This window comes from Eucyclogobius newberryi, unplaced genomic scaffold (assembly GCF_026437365.1).
Source record: "Eucyclogobius newberryi isolate DKJ021-1_F unplaced genomic scaffold, fEucNew1.0.hap1 SCAF_4, whole genome shotgun sequence".
Lineage (NCBI taxonomy): Eukaryota > Metazoa > Chordata > Actinopteri > Gobiiformes > Gobiidae > Eucyclogobius > Eucyclogobius newberryi.
The window spans coordinates 11,646,270-11,671,716 of record NW_027316056.1 but is presented as its reverse complement, the minus strand read 5'-3'; the positions used below and the strand labels follow the sequence as shown (position 1 = coordinate 11,671,716).

The 25,447-nt window shown below is 38.5% G+C and overlaps 1 protein-coding gene across 1 annotated transcript in view; it reads left to right on the top strand.

Moving 5' to 3' along the window:
* Positions 1-25,447, top strand: part of sorcs3a (sortilin related VPS10 domain containing receptor 3a) — a 309,709-nt gene that overhangs the window by 225,970 nt on the left and 58,292 nt on the right. The window contains exons 8-16 of the mRNA XM_072463241.1: positions 1,379-1,468; positions 3,007-3,186; positions 12,259-12,405; positions 15,294-15,396; positions 17,230-17,306; positions 18,125-18,216; positions 22,052-22,159; positions 23,001-23,118; positions 24,505-24,638. Coding sequence (XP_072319342.1) covers positions 1,379-1,468; positions 3,007-3,186; positions 12,259-12,405; positions 15,294-15,396; positions 17,230-17,306; positions 18,125-18,216; positions 22,052-22,159; positions 23,001-23,118; positions 24,505-24,638 — 1,049 coding nt within the window. The remainder of the gene's footprint in view (positions 1-1,378; positions 1,469-3,006; positions 3,187-12,258; positions 12,406-15,293; positions 15,397-17,229; positions 17,307-18,124; positions 18,217-22,051; positions 22,160-23,000; positions 23,119-24,504; positions 24,639-25,447) is intronic.

The following is a 25,447-nucleotide window of genomic DNA, read 5'->3' as shown; positions in this document are numbered from 1 at the left end:
ATTATTTATAGCAGACTGGATTATAGTTTTCCTGTTTAATTCCACACATCACAATCCTAACCTGGTCGGATTTGCTTGAATCCTGGTTTAATCAGCTTTAGGGACATAGTGGTGTTTTTTAATTGAGTTTATTCTCCTCCTGCATTAAGTTAACAAACAAAACACCTGACAAATAATGTTGATCATGTACGCGATAAAATCTCAGATGGCCAGAAATACTTTTTTAAACAATCCATATTATCATCTTAATTCTTCACCCTGATGAGTTTATGAGCTTGTTTCAAACCTTTCAAGTTGAATTTGGCATCACACCACAGCGATGTTTGGTGCTGATATTTGTTCCTGTCCGTCTGTGTCAGAGTTGTCTTTTTGAACAGACTCATGAGAAAAATGGGCATGGAAAAGCAATAAGGCTAAAATATCACCATTACATCCCACATAATGCATCCTGTTATTATTTTTATGGATATTAAAATCTAAATATCAGTGTCAGCAAATAGCGGCCACAGCAGTAATACTAATGTTAGATATTAGCATGGGCTCAAAAAATCTATCGGCCCTTCCCTAATTATAATTAGATGCAGACAATGCCGTATGGATTGATTTTGTTCCCATGAGCTGCTTTTATATTTTGTCTGTACAGGGCAAAACAGATGTTTCACTGTTACATGAAAACAGAGCCTTTAAGAACCCCTGGAAGTCTAAAAATACTCATCACCTGTCACCGATCATAATGCTATTATTGATCGCTGGAACAATGTATAGACACCATTTGGACTTGAAGGTTTTAATGAATTTGCTGTCAGCCTTGATGAGTGTGACCTGCCATGGGATCACTTTGCTGTGTATTTACGGATCAAGTGTTTTGCTCCACAGCGCCTTCAGGCTAATGATAATTCTCCACAACGATCAGCCATGCGTTTTGTGCTGCATAAGCTAACACTTAACCGCTCGAGTGTTTGCTAACGGGTCTAGACCAATAAAAGACCACTTCTCTTTTTTATCTCAGCGGACGGCAGATGAGCCCCGGTTAGGCGACATAAAGATTTCTCCTGACTAAGAATAATGAGACTATTGATCGCCCAACAAGGATATTTACCAAAGTCTATTTCGAAACCACAGAGTGCATTGACACCTGAGAGAGGGCAGCACCTTCTGAATGCAAGCCAAGAGACCTCAATTCACAGGGTCTGTCTGGGAGGGAAATGTTACTCTGTGGAAATCTAGCCTTAAAGAGGAGTGACCAGAATGAAATGACTCGTATATGCAGCCTATTTGGTTTCAGAATAAAATAACGATAACAGTGTGTTTGGATTTGATGGAGTTTAACATGCATTAAGTAAAAGTAAAATGTTATATGTTTTGGGATTTTTTGCAGGTTCCTACTTCGGGACGTGCAACCTACTACGTATCGTACAAAAGAGAACAGTTCATTCAGATCAAACTGCCAAAGTATTCTCTTCCTAAGGTAAGTTAACACAATGTAAACATGACAAAATCACACAGCTATTAAGAGGAATTATAATAAATTGTTTTCTAATTTTGTGCTATATGCCTATTGATACTGATTGATATCTGCTGAAATAGAAGGACCAACCATGGCATCAAAAACATAACTGGTATTTAGTATTCAGTACTTGTATTTAGGTTCATTCACGCTTGTTTGACTGATCCTGCTTAGTAAGTCAACAGGAAAAAATGTAATTGAAATGTGAATAAGAGCTTACATTTAGTAGAAATTGAGCCAATGGAACAAAATGTCTTAACACACATGCTCAAGCATTTTCTCACTTGTCCCATGGCAGCTGTGACCACAAGTATTGCTACCACAATGTAAGTAAGTTAATGAATAATGCAATGTAAAGCACTTTGAGTGTCATGAAAGGCACGACCACCGCTCCTGAGGAGACGCCCCAGGGGCATTGAAGCATGGGTCAAATGCAGAAGATATCCCTATGGGGACAATAAAGTGTTAACTTAACTTGTTCAGTTGGCAAATTGTTATTATTATATAAGATTGCAATTTAACACACTGTAACACACTAATTTCCAAGGTTTATGATGTCATACTAGATTTGTGATGTCTTATGTAGAGTCTATAAATCATTGCCAAACTCATTCTAAGCATTATGACGTCAAATTGCATTGATTGATGAACTGTGTGCTTACGTTAGCATGTAGGGGAAAGCTAGCTGATTCACTCTACTGCCACTAGATGGAGCTAACAAAATTGTAACGAGGAACAGCTTCGCAGAGTTAAATGCTTTGAGTGGATACATTATTTCAAGTTCTAAAATATGAGATTCCTTTGCAAATATACTCAAGATAAATAGTTTGAAGGTCAATAACATCACAGAAAATGCACAATATGTGTTCTTTAAAAAATGTTGGAGACCCTATAAACTGTGGACATTGGACATGTATGAAGAACTTCATAAACTAACAGGTACTTATATTGCTGGGCTGTCTCATTTGGTGTTCTCATGTATGTTTAGTTGTAGTACCTTCACTTAAAAACTTTAACCAATAATCACACTATAAACTCCCCAATATCAGAACCTCTACTTTACGTTTCTAGTTTTCTCTCCACTAATACTCTGCATTAACGTTTCACTCCAATACTCAACTTTAAAACATTAAAGACTACTTTATGCATTTTCAACAATCCAGGACTAATTGGCAGCAACATTGACATGCACAAACCACCATCTTATCTCTTACATTTAATAGCATAATTAAGTACCCAGAATGTTAATGGTTTAAGTATTTTGGTTTTCACGGTGATTCGGTGCTATCGCAGTGGAATAATTGATGCGCATGAATTTATAACGTCCATTAGGTCTCGGACATTTTATTATCATTTTCTTATGTTTCATTGCTTCTCAATAACTGTCTATAGATTTAATGTGTTAAAGCATGACCGCTCCCATAGGGTCTGCCAACTTTATGCCTTTGACTATAACTTTTGTCGATTTACTGTACTGTACGGCTGTCTTGATATTGTAGGATTTACACATCGTGAGCACGGATGAGAAGCAGGTTTTCGCGGCGGTACAAGAGTGGAACCAGAACGACACGTACAACCTCTACCTGTCCGACACACGAGGGATTTACTTCACCCTGGCCATGGAGAACGTGAAGACAACCAGAGGCCTCGGGGGCAACCAGAACCTGGATCTGTATGAGGTACTAAAAGATCAGGCCGTCGACCACAAAGCGTGCAAACACAGTTAAGAACAAAGATCCACTTCCCTCTAGTTTTAAGCAATTTAACATAATTTGTGTGCGTAAAATGAAGATTAGATTCAATGATTGTTTAGCTACTGCTGCTTCAATGATCTGAAGGTTGACACTTTGGGCCGAGGTATCCATTCATTTCAACATGATAAAAAATAACACTTTGTATATGTCTTTATAATGGTGAAGTGGCTCCTTTTGAAAGAGGAATTTGAAACACACTATTCTTTTTTTAGTTTTGACTGCTCATTCTTGGTCTGATTCAGAGTTTTCATGTGATGTTGTTGTCAAGTCTCTTGTCAGCTGATGTACACAGGTTTTCTGTATTCCAGGTGTGTGAGAGTAAAAAGGCCCCCTTGTCCCAGTTTATAGTTATACCAAATTATTTATACCAATTAGTTATACCTAAAGACAAAATTAACTTTGACTGAAACCTGTGCAAGGGTGATCAATATTGCCAAATTGGGAGGGAAATATTCCAATAGCAATTTTCAGTCAAAATTCACATAAATCCATCACAATGTGCCATAACGTGCCTTTAAATGTTATGCTTGGGGTTCAAGTATTTCACAAGAAGTGGATGAGCTGAAATAAATTCTTTGCAACCTTTATATCATTTTTTGGGTTGCAGACAAACAGACATTCACAGTCACACAGTCGTTCTATTTTTGAAAACTCTCAAACTGCAAATGCAATAATATCCATCGCCGGCCTTTGTGTGCCAGACACTTCATTACACTGGTGTGGATGTGTGAGTGGGAGAGGTGGGAGTTGGAGGAGCAGGTAGGCACAGACTGACAGCCACTGAGTGTGACTAAGGAGTTCATTTTGATGAATGGAATCTTAAAATGATTTTGCATATTCATAAAAATGCTAAAATGTTAAATCCACTTCTTCACTTCTGTCGCCATTTTCAATGTCAGTTTAGAAACTCCGGAGCAGAGTTGGAAGTAACACATTAGAGTACTCAAATTAGAGGGACGTAACGCGTTAGTTATGTTCCCCCTTGTAATCTAGTGCTTGTTACTTTTTTTACAGTAACGCATTCGTTTTGGTTAGGTCATCATCTCCTCACCGCGATCCCAGAGTCAGGTTAGTTTCACAGCCGCAGAGTCGAGAGAGAGCCACGGCAGCAAACACTTCAGCGTGTTGTGAGAAATAGACCTACGCAGTAATGAAAGTAACGCTACCCAAAACACAGAGAAGAGTTCCAGGAGAAAAAGCGTCCTGTATCAGCCGACTGGACCCTGTTGTAGCTGTGCACTCGATCCTTTTTGCCATCCGCAGACCTCACTTCCTTTCAAGTCATGGAATTAGTGACGAGAGTTGAGAATGGTGTATATCACAATACACGTCAAAATTGCAATTAGACTATTAGTTTTTATTTATTTACAGAAAAAGGATAGAAAATCATTATTGACTAAAACAAAACAAAAAAAGCTTTCTCACTTCCAATAGTCTGTTGTCATATCTGTTAAATATCCGTAACAGTAATTAGAATATTCTTCAAAACTAAAGCTTGGTATATTACATCATTTCCATAGGTCAGAATGTGTTTTCCCCTGTGCATTCAGACCAACACATTAAAACCCCCTCAGTGCTGCTATGGCTTTTTCCTTGTACTATTGAAATTCCTGTCTTGTGGAGTTCTGCAAAATAAAAGTTGTCAATGTGAACGCTGGGGAATTTAAAATGTGCGGGTCAACCACTCAAAACCTGAATGCATTCACTAAATGCACATAAGTAAACAGCACATTAGCATAGTATCACTTTACTAACATCAGTGTTGACTGATACGAGATACACTGGAGTCAGATTCTTATGAAAAAGTAACTTGTTTAAACTCCAGCTCCATCCACAGGCAATGTCACCACATGAATGACCAGCTATTTCACACTACTGCCCACAGCCGTCACAAAACTGTTGGACTCATAATAACACATCATTCTCAAATTCCATTCCTCGAAACAGCATATTTTGATTATTACAGACCCATTGGCTTTGACCTCTGCTGCCACCCATGCAGTTTAGTCAGATAGTCTTTGTCAAATGCACAGCAAGCTGACTTTTCCCTCATATTTAATGTTACAATCAGCTGAATTAGTTGACCTTGTCCAACACAGATCTATCGAACTTAAAAATCCATGTATTCCAAATGAATAATAAATGATGTTTGGTATAAAACAGCAGCCTTTATTAGGCCCGAGCGCCACAAGCTGGCGAGAGGCCTATTAATCTCGTAAGGCCGTGCAAAGCACGGCTGCGAAAGTGCACACGTAGTGCGCACGAAATCGAGCACGAAGCGCTCGCCCACTTCCAAACACTCACTAACGCACTCCTTCACTCATGCACGCCCCGTGCATACTAATTAGTAGTAGGAAAATGGAACATTACCGTTGTAAACGGGCGAAGCCCGTGCAAAAGTGCGCACTAAACGAGCACTTTACATTGAGATGACGACCGCTTCGCGGTCGTCATCCCCTTATAAAGCACTCATTTGCGCTAAGTAGCTCACGAATACGTTCCCCATCTCTTGCATGTTCCGTGCATATAAGCATGTAATGCAAAAATTGAACATTATTACTGTATAGAGGGCCAAAAACACAAAGTGGGCGGAGCCCACTCAAAATTAACGAAAGTACCCGTCAGTGACCAGGGACCCACACCATGAGGTAGGAAACATTGTTTTCGCATCGGAATATTATTCTTTCTTCTTCTTCTTCTTCTTCTTCTTCTTCTTCTTCTTCTTCTTCTTCTTCTTCTTCTTCTTCTTCTTCTTCTTCTTCTTCTTCTTCTTCTTCTTCTTCTTCTTCTTCTTCTTCTTCTTCTTCTTCTTCTTCTTCTTCTTCTTCTTCTTCTCCTTCTCCTTCTCCTTCTCCTCCTCCTCCTCCTCCTCCTCCTCCTCCTCCTCCTCCTCCTCCTCGGGACCAACCCCCCTATTTTTCACCCAGTGAACATTGACGAAAAGTCACAAAAATGTTCACACCTCTAAAAATCGTGCCTCTCTACATTCTGGCTATTTCCCTTTTCTAAAATAAAAAAAATTGGCGCGTCAGCGCCCCCAAATGTACCAAAAATGCATTGAGAGATGGGAAATGACCCAAAAAAAATCTGATCGTAGAATCATGAAATTTGGCGCAGAGGTAGATGGTGACAAGAGAAGTAAAAAATATTATTTCGGCAACGCCGTCCGCCCAACCAGATGTCGGCCATATTGCTTCAAAAATGGCTAAACATGACTTCGGAGTTTTTCCAAACGTCGTACTTTTACGAACTCCTCCCAGGGCGTTGGCCCTAAAAAGCTGAAATTTGGTGAAAATGCTACTGAGGAGTGGGACATCAAAAGTTATCCAAATTACATTGATACCTCTCACGGTCTCGGTGCGGCGAAGCCGCAAACTGTAGCTAGAATTTCAGAAATCTCCCATATTTAAAATTTCTGCCGTTTGCGCAGATAAAGTCCGAATTGCGTCAAATTAGAATCAGTTGTTAAACTCTTTGCCCTAAACCTACTTGAAGTGAAATAAATTCATTTGGCGCCACAGCGCCCCCTACAGATTTTATATGGAGGTTAAATGTTTAGTTTTGCGAAATTATATGAAATTTGACACACAACTCAATTTTAGCATCCCCATCAAAAAAGTCAATGAGACCCATGTCATAATTGTTATGGCGTTGCCGTAACGATGACCGAAACCTCCCATGTTATTCCAATGGGGAAATCGCCAGAACATGTTTACACTTTAGACTTTCACAAACTCCTCCCAGGGCTTTAGCCCTATTAACCTGAAATTTGGTGAGACTCATCTTCAGGGGTGGACCATCAAAAGTTCCACATTTTTATTCAAAGAGTCACGGTGTCTGTGCGGCAAAGCCGCACATTTTGCCAAGAATTCAAAATAAAATTGCTTTTTGATGGTAAAACAAAGGGGAGAAGATGTGACAGCGTCACAGATTCAGCAGTAGGCGTAATAAAAGGACAATTGGGGCGCGTTAGCGCCCCCTCCTCTTGCGGCGTGGCGGCGGCGTGGCGGCGGCGTGGCGAGGGCCGATCATTGCCGTTTGCGGCTATATTTACTATCTGTTCTCGATATACTTATTTTTCCCATTGTGGTTTTGATGTGGTGCACCTTTCAACGTCCGCTTATTTGAATGATTTAAATACTTTCAGTCGTGTGTACCGAGGGAGTTAGAGACCTGCTGGACCAGTGTTTCTGTGCGTTTAAGAGGGAGGTATGTGCGCAAATGTGTATGAAATATTAAACATATTATTTATGAAAAAAAAAAAAAAAGTATTTATTATTTAAAATGTTACCTCTTGCCTAGATCAGGCTGTACAGTCTCACGGTGAACTATTGCATTCTGTGTTTAAATTGGTGATTGTATTTTTTTAAGTTACTCCCAAAAGTATTAGTTTTGATCTGAGAGTCAAGGTTTGGAAAAGAAAAGGAAAAAGAATGTGTTTTCTCCCTGAGTTGCACATTTTGGAATTTGTGCCTAAAATATAAGTGTCAAAACAATTTAAAGACTTAAGTATAGCATAGATCAGCTGAATAAATAAAGAAAAGAACCTTACTTTCGCTTTGTTCTTGTTGACTGTATAAAGATGACATGCATGTAACGACTCACACAGTGTGGACTTGGGCACCTTGTTAGATCAGTGACTAGCTGCGATCTATGTTTACATTGGTCTTTCTTGTGTAGAACTGAACTGCCTCGATCCATTTGCTTCCCGGTGAACTCAGTTTATCACGGCCCCAGAGTCAGGTGACGCTGCAGAGAGTAAGAGACGGTCTAGCAGAGTGCTAATTAACTACGGCATTACTTTCCCTTCACAGTATGGGGTTTGTGTGCTTCCATATGTTTTGTATGCTAATTGCTGTAGTTAGAGCATGTCAATGCATCATTACCCAGTGTGTTTTTGAGGATCAAGCATTGTTTTAGTAATGTATTAATGAATGACATCAAAATGAGAAGAATACAAATAATCACCTTTCACCGCTCGCGTTTGTTGACTTGTAGCATTGAACCCAACAGATTTTTGAGCGTGTTGATCATCTGTGGAGCATCACAAATACATTGTCTGGCAGCAATGACAGTGGCACAGTGGTAATTAACAGTGCCATTACTTCCTCTCAGTGTGTGGTGAGCTGCTTCCGTGTTTGTGCTCGTGGCTTTTATTGCCATGCGGCAGAGGCAGCGCTTTTCCATCAAGCAGCGTGAGACGAGAGGGCTTTTTAATTGCATGTGTCACTCAGTCAAGGCTTTGTGTCCATCAGAGCTTAAACAAGTGATGTGGGATAACATCAGGTGGCGATACCCTGCATATTCTTCTTTATGGTCTTATAGGTTAAATGGATAAACCAACAAACTGGTTTCTATTTTTTTAGGTACAATCTATGATCTGACAACCTAATACATTCTAGTATTAAACACAGTAATCGAAATATTCTAAATATGCTGTAAGCTTTTACATATTGTCGGGTGTTTTTGTCTAGTTGTGTGATGTTTGTGTGGGACGCCATGTCTGATTTTACTAAAGAACAAATCTATCCAGTCCACAGGTACAAATAAAATACTAAAGAAATAAACCTTGAGCCTTACTGTGCTATGTTTCTTTCTAATGATTTGGTAGACAGAAATGTGCTGGCCATTTTGCTTCCTAAAAAGAAATAAAATGCATGGAAATGTGTAGTACTTGATGAAATAAAATAACTGTTGTGACTCGCTATTATGTTTATTACATGAAATGAGGATTTAAACTAACTACATGAACGGTTAGCTATCTCCAAATGCAACATCCCCCAGACGCAAATCGTAATGTTTTCTAACAAGGCAATGGTGGTTTTTGGTTGGCAAAACAGCCTGTTGTTTTTATTTTTATAAATGTTTTCATATTTTTTGCAATGCTTGGAGGTTAATGCTAATTCTCCCAATGAAACAGACATTAGAGCACCAGCCTTTAGATTGAAGGAGTTCTGTTTGCAAACACTGCAAAGTCTATATACTGTTGCACACTCCTTCCCCAAATAATCAATTACATATTTCCACACACATTATCTCCCAAATTAGAGGGATTAGTCCATTGTTGATCAAATTGGGCAGGGGCAATTTGTGTAATCATGAGCTATTGTGGCGCAAACTCATTTTCGGTTGACTTTGGGGCTAAACTTCTGCTGCAAGCGTGTAGACAGGTGGCTCTCTAAATTTCACTGCGATTACGTTGAGGTCTCAGTGTGTTAGAAATTGTGTGTGTTTCATTTTCACCTCGCTATGTTGTGTCCGGAGTGATTGATCGGACAAGTGAAGTGGACAGTTGTCAGGCAGTGTTAAATGAGCTGATTGATGCAAGTACATGATGATGGGATTAATGCAATGCTATAATGCCACACTCCACACCTGGGATTTCAAGTACTTGCAATATGATATTTATTTCACTTTTTTAAACAGATTTGTTTTATTTCCAGGACATCGTTGCCAGCTGAAAGCACACACAACGAGAAATGGTGCAGTTTGAATTACAAACAATACAAGCAAGGGCAGCAGTTTAGTTTAGTTTATTAACAGCAGTAGCTCAGCGGGAGTTTGAATCCCCCTTTAGACATGAAACATCCTTGTTAGAACCGTCAGATCCACTGGCCCACAGGTTGGCGGTGCGATCGCTGTTGTGTTTGGGCAAGACTCTCAACTTGCCTCGCCCCCAGTGTTTGGTGTGTGGATGTCTGTGTGCATGGGTGAGTGGTTCAATGCACTTTCTGGTGGGACAGACCTATGCGTAGGAGAAAAAAGGTGGGTACTCTCCTGTTTTGTTCCCAAAAAATGGGGGTCCACCCAAGAAAGGGTGTCAAGCTGGTTACTGAGGTAGACTTCCCTGTTGGTTTGAGAGCAAGATGGCAGAGTGAATGCCCTGGTGATATTGCATCGTTTTATCGCTGAAGCACAATTCTTTTTTAAAATTTTGTTTCAGTGACAATAGAGATGAAGCTTTTTCTGATGCTGAATAGATGATCTAAACATTTCATTGCTTTCCTTGGCTTCCAACAGAACAAAAACAACACACCATTTAGAGACTAAACAAATGTAATGGCATTGTGTCATTGGGCAAGACATTTTACCCTCATTTTGTCAAATTACAGTAAATTAATGGGATCAACGGTGGTCGGGGAGGTAATTTAGGTGCATTGTGAGAGCCACTTCTCTGTTAGTCAGCCCTATGCGGCTACCCTACGGCTGTACTAATGGTATCATCTCTTTGAGTCCATAAATCATTGGCAGACTTGTTGTGAGCATTTCTGCCATCATATTGAGTTCATAACAACTGCATGCCTGCATTAGCATGAGGGAAGAAAGTATTAGCATGTGGGAGAAAGCTATAGAACGCAATCGCTGTCATGGGAAATGCATAAAAGCACATCTTATTTCATATTAGACGTTATTGTAAGTTCTAAAATATGAGGTACCAAAGCAGGGGTACTGAAGGGGACTATGCCAATACAAATAATGCCTATTATTTGTTCTTTATAGTACAAATATTATGGATTATTTGTATTTTTATTGGCCTTTAAACATGCTTTATAGTTCCTTTACTTTGGCATTTCATGTTCTTTAACTTTTTTACAGAAAACACTATTAGTTTGTCACAGTTTGGCCAGAGTAACTGGGCTTTGGTTCCATCTACGGGCTACAGAGGGAATTTAAAATAAACATTTCAAGCTTCGAACTTCCTGGTCAAAGCACGCAGGTGGTCTAAGTGTGATAGATTTAAACATTCGAACCAAGTTAACTTTACAAATATAACATTGTCATCTTCTAAAAAGCATAATAAGACCAACATTGTAGAAACTATATAATGACAAGACACTTTTTATACCTCTGCACATGGATAGAGACAGATAGTTTTCTTCCTACAACTCAAGAAATCCCTTTGTGTTTAGTGGAGTGATGGACTCTGAGGAAAACTTTTGTTGTTATGATGTTTTTCCTGCTTGCACACACCCCTGAGGTATAATTCTGCAGTCTACATGCGATATGGAGGTGGCACCGATAAATAATTATGTGTGTGATTGACAGCTCAGGTTAGACAGGGACAGGAGGACCTCGTTAGCAGCATCCGTCCCGGGCTCCGCGTTTCAATGACAATGTCAAATGTGCTGCCTATTAGTGCCACTTACACGGATGTGGTCCTATGGAAAAAGAAGCGCATAACTACAGACCCCGGCAAGTACCGAGCGGCGGAGCGACTGTGCCTCCATCGCTTTCGCAGATCACAATTTAGCGGGGCGCTGAGGGATATGTTTAATCCCAGGGAGGAAAACGAGGAGGACATTTTGGGAAGAGGGATGTGTCTATTGCTAAGACAGAGGTGCACTGTCAGAATGAAGCCTGGAGGACACGTTAGACCCTGATCGTGTGGTACTTTCAGGGAGGCTTTGACATAAGGGAATGTAATTACAGATAGCAGCAAGAAGAAGTGCAGAGCTAATGGAGTGATACGGTAGACAAGGAGTGAGACAAACGGTAAAGGGGTGGTATGCATATGTGTGGTTGTAGAAACGAGAAAATGTTACACTCAACATCATATTTTTAAACTGTAAACAAGCCAGTTGACCTGACATATCTCGGCTGGAAGAAAAAACGTACTGATCATTGCTATCTGTATTTGGCAACAACGGCTTGTATACAAACTTTACACCAACATTCAACATTTCATAATCTGTAGTATGGTTTCTAAGGGATATTTAATACAATAACAATTTTGATACCATCAAAGGAGTAGTTTTTAAAGGTATGGTATAATAGAGCTATCTGTCTGTCCAATGAGGTTCCTTTGGTCTTCATGTTAAAAGGAAAATAGAAGGTTCCACTTGAAAAATGGAAACAGAGCCCCATTTAGTCCTTCACAACAAGTTAATAATGTGATAAGGAAAGAAATCTAGTCACAACAAGCAATGTGATGATGATTTCAAGTCATTTTGCAGTGTTTCAATTGTAATTTCTTATTATATTAAACATATCTTTCAGGTGGCTGGTATCAAAGGTATGCTGATTGCAAACAAAAGGCAGGACAACCAAGTGAAGACCTACATCACGTACAACAAAGGCCGAGACTGGAGGCTGCTACAGGCGCCCTCCGCTGACCTGGGGGGGAACGACATCCATTGCATACTGGTGAGTGAAGTTTGAACAAGTGATTTGATGCCTGAGGGTTACGTTACCTAATGCATCTCTAAGGGTATTGAGCACTTTTTTTGTTTTATATACTTTTTTATACTGTTTTATATGTACTTGTGTGCTTTATAGAATGGTGGGACTTTGGCTTTAACAGATCAAAATAAAAAAAATGAGCACTGCTTTTACCCAGACATAGCCTGGAGCCACATTTGTATTTATGTAATATTAATAACCAGCTCTGTGATGTAGGAGGAATGATTGATGATCTGGATTTTTTTTTTTCTTTGCTGAAATCTCTTTAACTTTATTTCAGTGTCCTGCCAAAATGTACTCAAACTGATGTGCCAAAGAAATAATAGACAGATAATTTGATGAGTGTGAAAGGACAAGTTCTGTATCTTTTTGATCACCTTTAAGCAAATTGGATTTTTATTGATAACAGTTTTGTATCACTGGCCTATGAGGACAAAACAAGAGAATGCTTCCATTGTTTTCAGTTGTTGATTGTCTGCTCAGTCAGTACATACCTTTGTTGCCGTGTCAGAATTGGTGATCTGATACATACATCTACATACTGATGTTGTGTCCTTAGACAAGACACTTCGTGTGATAGAAGTGCAATGCAATTTATTATTGACTTTTTCTCGCTTTCAACTATGTCAGAGCTTTTCAAAGTGTGGGGAGCACCAGAAAAAAGTTTGAGAAGCTCTGAACTATATTCTAACAATAGTTGTATTTAGCGTCATTCACACTTGTTTCATTAATCTTGTTAATGAGGTCCTGTCCTCCCGCGCTTCAGAATCATGAGGTTAAAGGCAGTGATCCGGTGGTCTCCCGTGCTATTTTTTTGTCCATGAATCATCTCCAGATTCGTTCTTAGCGCTGCATGCCTACAGTAGCATTTTTCCCATGGTAATTCCTTCTGCTGTCAGTAGATGGCATGCTAGCTCTAAATCTTGACTCTGCTGCTAAAGATATACATTTTACAGTTATAGAATAGGAAATGGCAAAGCACATGTACTCATGAGCCTATTTAAAAGCCAATGGCAATACAGTATGTGCTCTTTAATATATTTTGATGTATAATATATATATAATATCAAACAAATTTCCAATTTTGGGTACATTTTTAAACTGTGATGGGTGAGGATTGTTCTTGAACTCTTATGAATGTTATTGAATGTTATTTCTCATCATTCCCCTGTATAAACCCGATCAGCTTGTGTTCAAAGAGTCTGCAGTTGCGTCGCTGTGCAGATAGCTCCAAGTGCATTTGTCTCCGCTGCTTCCTGCTCATTACAGCGCCTCCCTGCCTGTCCACCACGCTCCGGCTGTTATCACGAATCATACTACACGCATTAGGAGGTGCTCGCGCTGTTTAAGAAGTGAACACAGATCCCTGTAACGCCCCCTGCAGGTTCATGGAGCCAGTACATCCTTTTAATTATTACTGCAGAGTCTTTTTGAGGAGCCTGTTCAGCTTTGATGTTCTCACATTGTGACACGCTGTCTGCCATTGCCATTAGAGCGGCGCTCGCTGGTCTCTGCTCCCGGCACAAATCCGACCGCCTGCTGTTGTCTGCAGTGTCCCCGAGACACAGCGTCACATGCTAATGTAAATTGGCCCTGTCTTTTGTCTTAATGAGAGATTAAATTCAATTAGCAGAAGTTATGAAGGCATGGTTGCTTCACTTCAGGAGTCTCATTAATTTAACATCATTTTTTATGTTTTTGTTTTTGTTGGAAAGCTTTTTTTCTGACCCCATCATTTTCAAATAAAGATTGAGCTCCTCTGTTGTTGCCTGGGAGCTAAGTGCGCAACATGATGCACAGCAGGAGGAAGAATTCATTTAAAACAATTGGATTACAGAGATCCATCATGTTCTGAATGATGCCACTTATTTAAATAAGATCAGACTAAACATATTGTTAAAGTCTCATATAATAAAAAAACATGTCAAGGTCACATGTCAAAGTTATTGCAAACATAAAAAAGTACGGGGTCTATTTTATGACTAATCTGCTTCTGTTTCCATATGTTTCAAAACGAAGAACTATGAATAATTTACCGTCGTTACAGTCTGAGTAGATTTAAATTAATTGCAAGAATAACTGGTTGGAACCTTTGGACCTTTGCTTGTGCACCAACAATATAAAATATGAATGTACAATTGTTCATGTTTAATATAAACTTCAGCATGAAAAAGACGCAAAAATACCATAATTTATAATAGATTGCCTTCAGGGACATATTAACAGATTTGAATAGAAAATATGTTAAATCCTCCAATTATTTAACCTAAATAATACTATTCTAATTTCTAATCTATTGTGATACTGTACTTTGGTAATACAGTTAGTATTAACAGTATCAGTCCTATTCCTATTATTTTTTGGCATATTTTACAAAATTATTTTATGACAGTGTTTTAGTTTAGAGAAAGAAAACATATTTCTGCAATATATTAGACATATTTACAGATTAGATTATTAAAATTAAAATAATACAAATGTATGCAGGGGGTGGTTTAACAAAAAATACTGTTGTTAAAATTTTAAAGAAACATTGGTTCTTTAAAAATATGTTTTATTGCAGAATATTATTTGCATTATATCGATTATCACATGAATAGCAGAATTGTGATATTATTGTAGTGTGAGGTACATTGTGATTATAAGTCCTAACGTATAATAATGCATCAGTCAGCAATGTTATAGACGTTTTAAAACACGTTTTGTAACACGCCCTCAAAAGATGGTGTTGAAACTGGTCAAAAAGTCAACTGTGTGAGTCCAGCAAACTCCTCTGTAATGGACACCCACAGAAACTCTAAAGCCAAAATGTCAAAAGATGAATTCCTGTTTTCCTCCTTTCTCTCTCGCAGCCATTTTGTTCGCTCCATCTTCAACTACAGATGTCAGAAAACCCGTACTTGTCGGGAGCCATCACCACCAAGAGCTCTGCGCCCGGGATTATTGTTGCCACAGGTGAGACCAATGACTCCACCGCCGACTAAATCTCCTCAGATCTGCAGTCCAGGCAGGTCTTAACACGTAATGGTTATTCGCTCTAAAGCTGCTGACAAACCAGGCCTTTATGGGAACATTTGCACTGAAGTATTTTGGATCCGGGCAGCATAGTTGTTAAAGCCCTGTACTTAAGCTTTTTTCCAATGATTTGTGCAACTTGATATATATTCACACACACACACGCATACGCACACACACATATATAGCTGTATACTTGGATAATTTTACTGTCCATTTGCATTTAGAGGTTCTTGAACCTCAGCCAATACATTTACTGCCAGATTTGAGCATATTTCTGCTTAATTACCGTGAGATCGTTGCTTATCCAAATCAAACTAATAACTGAATATGTTATACATTTTTGTGAATATTATCCACCCCTGCATCAGGTATACAGAACAATGAACATATTTTCCCAATTCAAGCATTGAAAACAGAAGAGAAATGCTTTTAATTATACATACTATCATTACATTTGGATGTTTCCAAATAATACAGCTCCAATAAATAGTGGGTTAAGCATTTGCCAACTGACTGGAAGACACCCAAGAAAGATTGATTCTTCCAAACAAAGTGAAAAAAAAAAACTATTCAGCTGTCTCAAGGATCAATAGATGATGTTTGCACCTCGGCAGCATCAGCAAACCTCAAGTGCACGTCTTCAGATGATTCGCTGATTCTTTGGTGTGGCAGGTGGTTGAATTCATTCTGAAGTTTACCTGTTGTCTATACAATTCACTTTAGTCATTGTTTCCAACACGTCAGCTGGCCCCAAAATAAATAAGAAACAAATGGTCGACGTGACAAAAGACGGAAGGATCAAACATGAGTCTATTTGTGTTGCGCGCCGGCCGAAAGAGTCGTGAGAGCTCCAAAGAAGAAGCCACTTCATTCACAAGACATTGAAGGAGACAGGCTCAGACAAGGCAAACTTTCAGAGTCCGTCGACTTGTCACACTGTGTTGGCATAGCGATGTAACCTTGGCATCTAAATAACTTCATATATTATTTAAATGCTTTGGGATGCACGGAAGGATGACTCAGGCAACAACAGTCCTGACAAGCTTTTATTCAAGAGAGACAAACTGATTTTTTGGGGGGGATGGACCCGAGTTGTTTGGTGAATATGAAAGGCTGGTTTCCCAAAAGTTTTGGCTGGTCCTTCAGGAGGGTGACTCAACTGGTGCAGCACTTTGGGGAAGTGTATCTGTTTGTTAATGTTATATAAGTACATTTTTATAGTATTTTGTCTACTTTTGGGCATGTCAGTATTGGCATTTATTTGTGTTCCTTCTTAAATTTATTGTATTTTGATCTTTATTTATTTTTCCCCTCCATTCCTTATTAGGAAATGAGAAGTTTTGTCTAAAGGAGTTTTTGTTTATAAGAGGTTTAATCTTCCTATAAGTTATCTGTCATTTTCCTCTGTATCTACCTGCGTTGCAACCATGAAGTTTCCCCATGTGTGGACAATAAAGGAATCTTATCTTATCTTATCTTAAAATAATATGCACAGTCAAGGGTTTCAACTTTCTGTTTATGAGCGACATTTGAGGACGTTATTCATCCAAAATATATAATGGTTTGCTTTATTTCTTATTTTCAATGGCGCTGGATTTTTATCACCGTGTCTAAATAATTCAGCCCTGTTTTTTACGAGGACAAGTAACATCAGTGATTTGACTTTGCATCTTTCTACAGTATTTTCTACTCTCAAAAATACATTACAACGTAGTTAATTGAGTTTGTTTGTTGCTTGTTTTAATATTGCATTTGGTACATATTCTTCAGGTAACATTGGCCCTGAGTTGTCCTACAACAACGTGGGCATGTTCATCTCTTCAGATGCTGGGAACAGCTGGAGACAGGTGAGATGCACTCTGGGACTAGAGTCATTTACATATGTACTGTACATATGAGTACATGAGTAACCAGTGCCACATACAAAGTAATCTGTATCTATACGTAACTATATGTGAACCAGTTTGAATTATTCTTTTAAGAAATCAATTCACACGTGGGGCATTTACATGTAATTGTGATCTGATGGTGTCCATATGGGATTTTTAATTATGTCCGCACATTTATTGAATTTTCCGGACTATAAGCCTCCCGGAGTATAAGTCGCACCAGCCAAAAAATGCAAAATATAGAAGAAAAAAACATTAGTCGTACTGCAGTGTAAGTCGCATTTTTTGGGGAAATTGATTCGATAAAATTCAACCCCTGTACTTAGTTGCATTTTTTCAAAAGTAAGACTCAGACACGTAATTACTTTTCACAAAGAAAAACATGGAAATAACAATTGAAGAGCCGTTCTGCAGTTTTGAACAGTGGACCTGTTTCTATTATCGAAGCATTTTAAAACGATATTGCAGTTTACGATGAGCATAATGTAAAATAATGATCTACATAGGTTATCATTCAATACCAAGTACCTGAAAAAAACATAGTATTGTATGTCTCCTTTAACAGTCTTCATCTCAGTTAAACACTACAAACCTATATAAAATAACCAACTTTTGTACCATCTATTTGCAAAGAATATATCATATAAGGGACTGGTAGCTGTGTTGCCAGGTCAATATAGTATCCAAATTATAGTGAATGTATGTGGGTTGTTTGAACAATAGTCTTTTCTAAATGCTACATTTTTAATAGATTTATTTTTCATTTTTTTGTGAAGATTTTTGAAGAGGAGCACAATGTCTGGTTCCTGGACAAAGGCGGGGCCCTTGTTGCAGTAAAACAACCCTCTGTCCCAACGAGAAACTTGTGGTAAGTCAATTTTGTTTTGTTGTTTTGATGTTTTCAGCTGTAAAATATGAAATAATGCATTTGTTTGAGTACTTTTATACACAAATCATTACATTGTTTAGAAGGTATACATTATCCCTACCTCAGATACAAGTAAAAACTTCGAGTCAGTTTTCAAAACAATAACCAAAGCATAAACCATCCTTCCTAAACCCATAAATGTCTCCAAGAAGCTTTAAACTGGAGGTATATCATTTCCGTACCCGTTTGCTTTATGTCTTGAAATGTGTTTTGTAGCTCCAGTTGGTTGCATACCATACGTTTACTTCCTTTGGCATTTGATCCACAAATTGATGTGCTTTGTGAGTTGTTTCAAAAGTCAATCTAATTACCGAGATTTTTTCATTCAAGCCACTTATCATTAGGCTCCAGGACGGAGCACTCGCCGCTGCCAAACCGCACGCTGGCTAATCCATGAGAGACCAGATCTGTTCACCACTTGCTTTTGCAACTATTTTGAAATTAGTTTTAGAGCCAGTCGAGTGTGGCCTGCTGGGTTTTTGTCTCCCGACCAATTTAGGTCTGATAGCGGCACAGAGGCAGATAAAGAGGAGCATCCCTGTAGCCAGAGTGTGAAGCTGTCAAGAACTTCACCAACTCTGTCCTAACAGCAGCGGCTCAACTCCCTCTGTGTTCTCTGGGCTTTTTGCTCTGCACAGCTTCAAGTCTTAGTAATAGCTTTTACACATTTTTACACAATTTGTATTTTTTTGCTTAAAAGTGGAATAATAGAGGATTTTTCGCCGATTTGAGAACTCAAACGACTGTTACTGCTTTTTTTTAAATGTGCATGTGCACACTCACCCCCCACCCTCCTGTTCTTGCCAAGAAGCCGCCTCCCATCAAAACTTGTGCAGAAGCGCGCAACAGCCCCGCTGCTACATGTGCATTTGTTCATTAGCGTACAGTCTTTCTCTGTCATCATTTTGTACTGTACACTGAAGGAACTCGCTAAAAACACACACCGGCATATCAACCATGCATGTGCAGCCAGGGAAATGTGCTGCTATCCTGGGAACGAGGCTGCAGGTGTGCGGTAGGACGCAGGGAATGATTGACATGTGGGAGAACTACTCGGCTGTCCACACAACGAGGAAATGAGACACAGACTGCTTGTCAAAAATCCTCTATTATTCCTTTAAGCAGAAGAATACTTTGAAAATGTATAATAGTTACAGGATACTGAATACCGGAATTAAAATGCATTCTGTAACTTTTTGGTATGGTATGGAGTACTGTATTCTGGGCACTTTCACTTTAAGTTGCATTATATTATCGTGCTTTAAAAAATGACGTCCGATTAAACAGCTTCGTGTTTGTTTATCACTGAAAAATGCACATGAAGGCATCGCAAGAGTAGTAACTAACTTGTGTGATGTATTCCTTTGATTTTAGGAAAGTAACTGTATTCTGAATGTCAGCAAATGAAAGAATAACTGTACCAACATACAAAGTGCTTTTAGTATTTAGTTACTTCTGAAAACTGCATAATTTAGCAAAAATCCAATGGCGACATAACAGGAGCTTAATGCTTCTTTGGCTGTGTAAATTTGATAAGCGTCAAATGATGATTGTTTGTTAGCTTTGCCCATGTTAAAAACTAAAATAACACACTAGTTTTATAAAGCGTAAGTATGTTCTAGAGCCACTGCTCCCCTGCTACGGCTCTTGGTATTCCCAGTCGTCTCCCATCCCAGTATTAACCAGACCCAACCCTGCTTGTGATATCGCCCTAAATTCAACCTCTACATGCTGCCGTTGGGTCAGCTGATACGCAGCAAAATGTCCTATCACAATGATGCAGACGAGACTCAGATCTATGTTTCACTGTCGGTAGGTGAATATGGACCAGTGGATTCACTCTGTCACTGCATCCAACAGATCAGTTTGTGGATGCAAAACAACAAAATCATCGTCTTTGACCCACAGAAACAAAGAGAAAGTGTTAGCGTCACCTCCAGAGTCTCGCTCTAAAACCTACAAACCAAGTTAGAAATCTGGGGGTAATAATGGACTCAGACTTGTATCAAATATTAACATCAGAAGCTTTTTACCATCTAAAACATTGCCAAAATCAAAAATATAGTGTCAAAACCAGATTTGGAGAGACTTATCCACGCGTTTGTCTCCAGTAGATTAGACTACTGTAACGGCCTGCTCACTGGTCTCTCCAAACGAGTTGTAAAACAGCTGCAGTACATCCAGAACGCTGCTGCTCGGGTCCTGACCAGAACCAGGAAGTATGATCACATTAGTCCTGTTCTCAGGTCTCTGCACTGGCCCCTGTGGCTCAGAGAAGAGACTTTAAAGCAGCTCTGCTTGTGTACAAGTCTTAACATAATTTAAATCATGGTTAAGTCTTAGTTTAGTCCTAGTTTAGACATGATATACTATGTACACAATTTTAGCTTAACCCCACATTGAATTAATTTTATGGTATGTAAGAAATGCATTGCTAATTTGAAATATATAGAACATATTTCAAAGTTGTCTGGTAGTCAATTCCAGATGGATCACGCCTAAGAACGACCGCTTTCACCGATTGTTCCAAATTGTAATACCTTAATAATTAACAAATTTAAGATACTATTTAGATTGGCCCTGCATAGAATTTACATGCATTTCTACGTAGACAAATTGTAATACCTTCTTTTTCAACTTATCATTAATATTCTGCAGCACTACTGTTACAAAATAGAAAGTCCAGCCAGTATTTTGTGTGAAGTTGTTTTTCTCGTCTCCCTGTGTGTATATGTATGTGTGTATATGTGTGTGTGTGTGTGTGTTTAGTGCAGTCCTCAGCAGTCCGTGTCACAGTCAGGTAGCTCCAGCCGTCCTCACTTCAGCTCCAGTGTTGATAAGCTGTCACCGCGACCAGAGCCAGGCCACTCTGATGAAAAGTTGTCCTGTTTTTGCAGATTTTTCTTTTCTTGTTTATGCTTCTGCGCTTGTGTGGTAAAAAAATAGAATACTGTATTTCCAGTCAGTTGTTTTCATCTCATCATGTTAACTTTACCCAAGAACACTGACATGCCTCGGTCAATTACAATGCAAAGCTGTACAGCAGTCTGTGAAAAAGTCCATGAAAAGTCAAGTGATGAAAACATTATGACATTTTTTTTATTAAAATTGAGCCAAGAAGGGAAGACGTTTGAGCACATTTATGGACAAAATTGTGTTTTCACCAAAATACACACATTTTCCACATCATTTTCATGGAATTGGGGCTCAATTCCGGTCATAAAACCTCTCTCTGCACCAGCTCATGGCATGTTTTGGACCTATGTACAGACAAGTTAACAATTATTCAATTACTAAATCTGATTATTTCAATAATCGATTAGTTGTAATTAATTGATTCACTTTTTACAGCCTTATCTGTGACACAGTGTGTATATATATATATACATTTAGCAATAGTTATAATAATGTAATACTCATTCGTCTAATGTGTCTTTTGTGCTCAGTTACGCTCGCCTTGTATGTCAAGCTTGTCAGTTCTATACCAAAATGGCAGAAAACGTTGTTCGCCCATTGTAAGCCGTAAACAAAGATTCTTAATTATTTGATCCTGCGCGCTTAATTTAGGATGTCCTTTTCCTCCTGCTTTGCCAGTTTTGAGGTCTTCGGGAAAAACACTTGACTCTCTTGGTAGTGTGATTGATTGGAGAGACCATTGACTCAAAATTACAGCCACACATTTGTTGAAGTTTGATTAAGAAGTGAGTGAACTACTGTAAAATATCCAGGCCTAGTAAGTTGCAGTAAGTTGTTTTGTTCCAATGGTGTTTTTCAGGATGAGTTTCGACGAGGGCCGACAGTGGACACAGCACACTTTCTCCTCCGTGCCTCTGTTTGTGGACGGAGTTCTGGTGGAGGCCGGAACAGAGAACCAGATCATGACGTGAGTATAAAGTACTATTTTATGTCTAAAAGTTGAATGGTAAGTTACAGGTGAATTCAATTTCTCTATGAAGTTATTCCCAAAAGTACACAATAACAACTTTGTTATACATTCAGTTTAGCTAGAATATCATTTAAAGATGTAATAGTTTATGGCTTGTCACAGTAAAGGCAACAGCAACTGATAACTGTTTCTTATCATATCCAGTCCTTATGGATTTTTTCTTTGCACTCTTCTCTTTTGTTTGTGATTTTATTAGTTTAGACAATCAGTTGGATTGATAATTTTTAATTCAGTTAATTTTATTGTATTTCTGTTTCTGTAATTTCTTTGTGATTTGAATGCATTTTTCCTGCTGTGAAGCACTTTGAATTGCCTTGTGTATGAAATGTGCTCTACAAATAAACTTGCCTTGCCTTGCCTTGCCTTGCCTTGCCTTGCCTTATCAGTCTTTATTTATATTGCAAACTTAATGAACAAAAACGGCTTCTGCACAATACCAAGAATGCATTACGTTTTTCATAGTTTTCTCCGGGGTGCGACTTATACTTATATTTATACTTATATACTTATACGACTGATAATAATGATATCGACTTATGTGTGATATCATTTGTTATTTTCACACTTGCAACCTTATTTCATACTCCAGTGCAATTATGTTTTTTTCTTCTCTATTATGCATTTTTTCGCTGGTGCAACTTATACTCCGGTGCGATTTATAGTCTGGAAAATATGTTTTTTTATCTCCACAAGTCCTAATTTTAGCGATAAAACTATATTCAAAGCTAAGAAAAATGTGTCATTGTCCATTGTTCTTCATGTTGTCTTTGGCCTCTAGGTTCTTCGGTCACTTCAGTCACCGCTCTGAGTGGCAGCTCATTAAGATCGATTACAAGTCCATCTTCAGCAGGAAGTGCACAGAGGAGGATTATCAGACCTGGCACCTCCACAACCAGGTACAAAACACACCAAAACTAAGTAAACTTCTGAATACACCTGAGCTTATGCTATAGGCCAGCGATCAGTCACTTATTTCACATGAAATACTGCTTGAGGAAATACCAGGCTTTCCAAGTATAGTGTTGAGTACAGTAAATTGAGCGTTACTGCGCTGTCATTTGGCTCCCTGGTAGAACACACACTTGCTTTTACAAATGTCTCCCATTTCCTTTTACTTCTGGGATTTCTCAACCAAATAAAGTCTAAAAGCTAACAAAACGTAATATGTATAGAAAGGGTTGAATATTAACCACATTTGAGTGCATATTGACTGAAATTAGGCCTTAACATGTGAATAATATTATGACTAAGCATGACCAAATTAAAACGACTTATGAACATTATATACAACATAACATAACCATTTAGTAGTAGTAGTAGTAGTTGTATTAAATAGTCGTAGCAGTTGTAGTTGTAGTAGTTGTAGTAGTCGTAGTAGTCGTAGTAGTAGTAGTAGTAGTAGTAGTAGTAGTAGTAGTAGTAGTAGTAGTAGTAGTAGTAGTAGTAGTTGTAGCAGTCGTAGTTGTAGTAGTCGTTGTAGTCGTAGTAGCAGTAGTAGTAGTAGTAGCAGTCGTAGTTGTAGTAGTCGTAGTAGTCGTAGTAGTAGTAGTTGTAGCAGTCGTAGTCGTAGTAGTAGTAGTAGTAGTAGTAGCAGTAGTAGTAGTAGTTGTAGCAGTTGTAGTTGTAGTAGTCGTAGTAGTAGTAGTTGTAGTTGTAGTTGTAGTCGTAGTAGTAGTAGTAGTAGTAGTAGTAGTAGTAGTAGCAGTAGTAGTTGTAGTAGTCGTAGTAGTAGTAGTAGTTGTAGCAGTCATAGTTGTAGTAGTCGTAGTAGTCGTAGTAGTAGTAGTAGTAGTAGTAGTAGTAGTAGTAGTAGTAGTAGTAGTAGTAGTAGTAGTAGTAGTAGTATCCAGGTGAGTTTTTTTTTTCTTCTAAGAATCATTATTATATTTTTGTATTATTTATTTTTAACAAGTACGTAGATGCACATATTCCTACATCTAGTCTATAAAGAATAAAATATATCTATGTTCAAAAGGGAGAAGTAAATCCTTGTCCCGATGTTACTTTGGTCTTGTTTTAGTCCTGGTTTAGTTCTGGTCCAGTCTAGTGTTTAGTTCCTGCTTTGATCTGGGTTTTATGTCAGTTTAAACTCACCCAAAGAATACAAAACCAATACAACAACTAAAAAAAGTCCTAAGCCAGTGAAAACTAGACTACACACTTTTCACTCTCAAAGACAAGACAAAACATGTCTCTAAGTCTAGAAGAAGAACCATGTGAACCTCCAAAAGTCCCCGCTCCTACCGAGGCGTAAACAAAGTCTTTTGTTTTCCCGCTGACAGGGAGAACCTTGTGTGATGGGCCAGAAGCAGATCTACATGAAGCGACGGCCCGGGAACTATTGCATGCTGGGAAAGGACTACTCCAGGATCCTGTCGGCGGAGTCGTGCATCTGCAGAGCTCACGATTTCGAATGGTAAGAGGCTGCTTACTGTTCGACAAACGGCCCCCGCTCTTTGTGTCCGTCGAGGAGGATTATGTTTCCTGAATGTGGCGTTTTAGGAGCTCTTCATTAACGCGCTGCTCATCCTCCGCTTCCAACACACACAAGAATGCAGACATTTAAATGGCCTTTTAGTTTTTTGGTTCTTCAGGCAGTGTGAATGGAAATAATATGTTCAAGTGCGTCTATTGAGCCCTGACCTTCAAACACTCTAAAGTTAGTATTGTATTTTCACAAAGAATAGCGTTGTACAAACACTTCAGGCTTAACAAATTATGCTTTTTCACAAGGCCAATATCCACAACAATAGACCACACTTACAAATACACCTGAAAAATAAGCAGAAAGTGCACACAGAAGGTTTAAAAGTTTGTAAATGGAATGGAGGCAGAAGTGAGCTGAATGCAAAGTCAATGGAGAAACTAGGGATAATCTCAGAATGTTGTAAAAATGTGAACAAAATTTACATTGCATATATGTAAGGGACATTAGAGTCTGATTTAAAGATATTTACGAAAATAGTTAAAACATCCTTCACTACATAGTTATTTTTTAGTTTATTTTTTCATCCTTTGTATAACTTTGTCTATAGAGAAGCAAACAAACTGACATTTCTACTCTGGAATTTACCATATATCATAGGTTTTGTTACAGAGATTTAGCATTTTGACAATGTGTTATGGTTTAAAATGAAACCTTACTTAGTTTATATTTATTAACATGTTTTTCATACCATATGTCAAGACTTAACAAGATCAAAGGAAACATTATGGGCATAAATA